Source organism: Acanthisitta chloris, unplaced genomic scaffold (genome assembly GCF_000695815.1).
Source record: "Acanthisitta chloris isolate BGI_N310 unplaced genomic scaffold, ASM69581v1 scaffold16038, whole genome shotgun sequence".
In the NCBI taxonomy this organism is placed as follows: domain Eukaryota; kingdom Metazoa; phylum Chordata; class Aves; order Passeriformes; family Acanthisittidae; genus Acanthisitta; species Acanthisitta chloris.
The window spans coordinates 801-4,253 of record NW_008687724.1 but is presented as its reverse complement, the minus strand read 5'-3'; the positions used below and the strand labels follow the sequence as shown (position 1 = coordinate 4,253).

General features: G+C 44.4%; 1 protein-coding gene across 1 annotated transcript; it reads right to left on the bottom strand.

The window, feature by feature from the left end:
- Positions 1 to 495: 495 nt before the first annotated feature.
- POLR2D (polymerase (RNA) II (DNA directed) polypeptide D) lies at positions 496 to 2,801 on the bottom strand. Its single transcript, XM_009080729.1, has 3 exons — positions 2,625 to 2,801; positions 2,088 to 2,183; positions 496 to 969 (listed from the first exon to the last, which is right to left on the bottom strand). The coding sequence occupies exons 1-3, from the start codon at positions 2,762 to 2,764 to the stop codon at positions 891 to 893; spliced, it is 315 nt and encodes a 104-aa protein (XP_009078977.1). The 5' UTR covers positions 2,765 to 2,801; the 3' UTR covers positions 496 to 890.
- Positions 2,802 to 3,453: the final 652 nt, after the last annotated feature.

Below are 3,453 nucleotides of genomic sequence, written 5' to 3'. Positions count from 1 at the left end.
GTGCTGGGATAACTCTGGCTCCTTCCCAGAATTAGGGCAGGTAGCATCAGCTTTAGGAGTCCATCCCTCCCGGGATGGTACCCAGCTTTGTTAACATCCAAATCATTGGGTTTCCTCACCCTCTTCTGTAACAGGATATAGGTTTGGTCTCTATAATCACTTGGCAGACAACAGGGGAGCAGATAGGGAGATGCTGCCCAGAAATTCTCTCACTCCAATCCTAGTTAATAACACCTCTGTCTGACCTGTCCTAAATTGCACTTGTGTTATTATATACTTGGAGTCCCCAGATCTCCAGGATTTGTTTATCAAGAAAGTCTTCCTTAACAAAATCATAATACCTAATGTTTATAAATAATGTTTATAAACCACACAACTTTATTTGAAATATCTTTTAATTTACACTAAACAATAGAAAATTATGGAAGCTGTAAAAATTCAGTCCTGATAAAACAATTTAAAAAACCCAAACAAACAAGAAACCTCATCACTGCTCATCACTGAACCTTCTCAGAGCCACAAACAAGTTTCTCCATCTCTTTTAGAAGTTCTCAAAAGAATGAAATCACATCTGTATTTCTGCTAAAAAAACAGAAACGTTGAAAATTTACAAACTGGGGAGATGGATTTGGGAAGAAACAAATACTTGAGCCACTGGGAAAAGGCTTTTCAGGTTCTTTGGCCCCCACAATAGAGGTCCTTGCCAACATGCATGTGCAACAAAGCGAAGGGCCAATGCTGATCTCCAGCCTGTGTGCACCTGTGACCACACAGCACTGCAGCACCCTGTATCCACACCTTCCCTCACTCAGCTGGGAGACAGGCTGGGCCAGAGGGCTGAGAAACAGCCCAAGTCCCCAGAGTTCAAATGAAGGGGCTGAAGGTTAACCTTAGTACTGGAAGCTGCGTTTAGTCTGAATGTCATCGAGAATCTGCTGTAATTCCTCATCCTCAAACCGTCCCTCCAGGCTGCAAGAGAAGAACAATGAGGAGACATTAAAGGTATCAGAAATAATCTCCCCCCTGGATTCATTTCAGACAGTCATGATTCTCTCCCATCAGTCTCAACATCCCATCACTGGTGTGTATGTAACAACCAGTAATGCTCCTGTACAAACACTACTCTAATCCATTGGGAGTGGTGTTTGTACAGTAGCATAGGCAGTGCCTCCTCTTTACATGACAAAACTCCTTCCCAGAACTTTCTGCTGAATAATTTCAAAACATGGTATCAAAAAGGCAAGGCAGGTGCAGGTTTAAACAGAGCTCTAAATGAAGTCCATGTAGCTGCAATGCTCCAGTCTGCTCCTGTGGTGAAATCTTAACATAGAATCATACAATCCCTGACTGGTTTGGGATGGAAGGACCTTAACAACCATGTTGTTCCAAACCCCTGTCATGGGCAGGGACACGTTCCACCAGCCCAGGCTGCTCCAAGCCCCATCCAACCTGGCCTGGAACACTCCCAGGGATGGAGCAGCCACAGCTTCTCTGGGCAACCTGTGCCAGTGCCTCAGAGGGAAGAAATTCTTCCTAATGTCTAATCTAAACCTTCTGTCAGTGTGAAGCCATTCCCCCTTGCCCTGTCACTCCAAGTCCCTGTAGAGTCCCTCCCCATCTTTCTTGCAGGCTCCCTTCAGGCACCAGGAGTCTGCAATGAGGTCACCCCAAAGCTTGTCTTTTATATAAGAACACATAAGGAAGAAACTAATTCAGACAAATGTTTTGTTCCCTCCTCTTTCTCAGGCCATGAGGTAACCAATCAAGATACGGAGAAGTTACTGCTTCCCCACACATTATCAACAAAACAGTTCATTTTCTTCAATATAAAAAACCTCCAATGAACACAAACACAGCAGGATGGGCTGAGAACCCTCATTTGAAGCCGATGACACTTAATTCAGTAAAAGTTGTCAGGAGCACATTAGGGACATGTACAAACAGCACCTCTCTGTCAGAGCAATGGGTATGGGAAGAAAGACTGAGACCAAACGTTCTTCCATCAACAGAGCTGAAGACCTGCCCAAAGCTGGCTTTGGATCAGAGGGAAGTATAAAGTAGTCTTTGTACAACATGTAAGTGCTCACCTAGGAATCAAGGCTTTTGCTTCCTCAGCTGTCTCAGGACACAAGTTAGCCAAACATGCCAACTCAAATTTATGGAGCTTTTTCTGGAGCAGCAAACTGTAAGGAAAGACAACAACTTGGTAAAACTACAGGATAGAAATATAAAAGGGCATAAACTGAACGAAACAGGTATCTTTTTTCATCCTGCTTTTGGCACTGAGGTCAGTTTTTTCCAGGAGGAAAGCCTCATTATATAACTGCATAGAGGGGGGAAAAATAAGTTCCATCTGCTAACTCCACTTTCCTCTGCAAAGTCTAGAAAACCCTCCCACTTAATGCAATCAGCTGTCACTAACTCCTGAAAAAGAAGCAGTTCACAAGGCAAGGTACAACCCTCTGTCAGGAATTATCATCACATTTCTTGCCTCTCCAGAAAGACAAGATTTGGAATTAAAGAACAGATCAAGCAACACCACTAAACTGTCCTGTCCTAAAGCAGCACCGCCGTCCTAGCTGGAAGTGTCCCAGAGGGAGGGAGGGCCCAGCCCCTGCGCTCGCCTGCGCACACTGGCGATGGTCTCGCGGTTCTTGAAGCGGCTGAAACGCGCAGTGTAGTTCAGGGTCTTCATGAAGACTTCTGAGAGCTCCTGCTCGTCCTCCGCGCTCTCGTTCTGCTGCTTGCGGTGCTCCAGCAGCATGTGCACCTCCGAGTTCAGAAGGGTTTCTGCAGTTTCAAACTCTGCAGAGGGAACAGCAGTATGAAAAAGGGGAGTTACAGGAGTTTTGTAAATAGATTCAGCCCTGGGCAATAACGTGCACAATGTGTTCCATGGCACTCGTGTGAGTCCTTTCACCAGTGCCTGGGAGCCATTCCACGCTGAAAATGCTGGCAAAATCACACTGTTCTGAGTGTCAATCCGATGTTTTTCTTTCTGACCATGTTTTACACTTGCAGCCCTAAACCTTCTGATCTGTCATAGTTTTCCAACATGTTTTCCTCACTTGTTTTTGTCAGAACTTCAGTAATGTACCACTTGCTTTAGAAAAACAGTATTTCAAACTGTAATACCCAAAACAATTTGGAAGTGATGCCTATGGTACTCAGAAGCTCCTGAGTTCTTGAAGCAAACATGGATGCTGCTGAATGTTTTAAAAAAGGCTTCACTTGCTTGAAAGGTTAATTAACCTACTGACATTTCATTCTCAGAATAATAACTTTTAACCAATCTAAACAGATCTTTTCCCTCCTTTTTAGCCAACTTTGGTTTTGTTCATCATCACCACTATATGTATTCCGATACAAGAAAGTCTTTCAACATCAGCAGTATGAGCTGCTCAAAGCAGAGGCTGCACCCCAGGGTGCCTGTCAGCACCTGAAAAGCAGCAG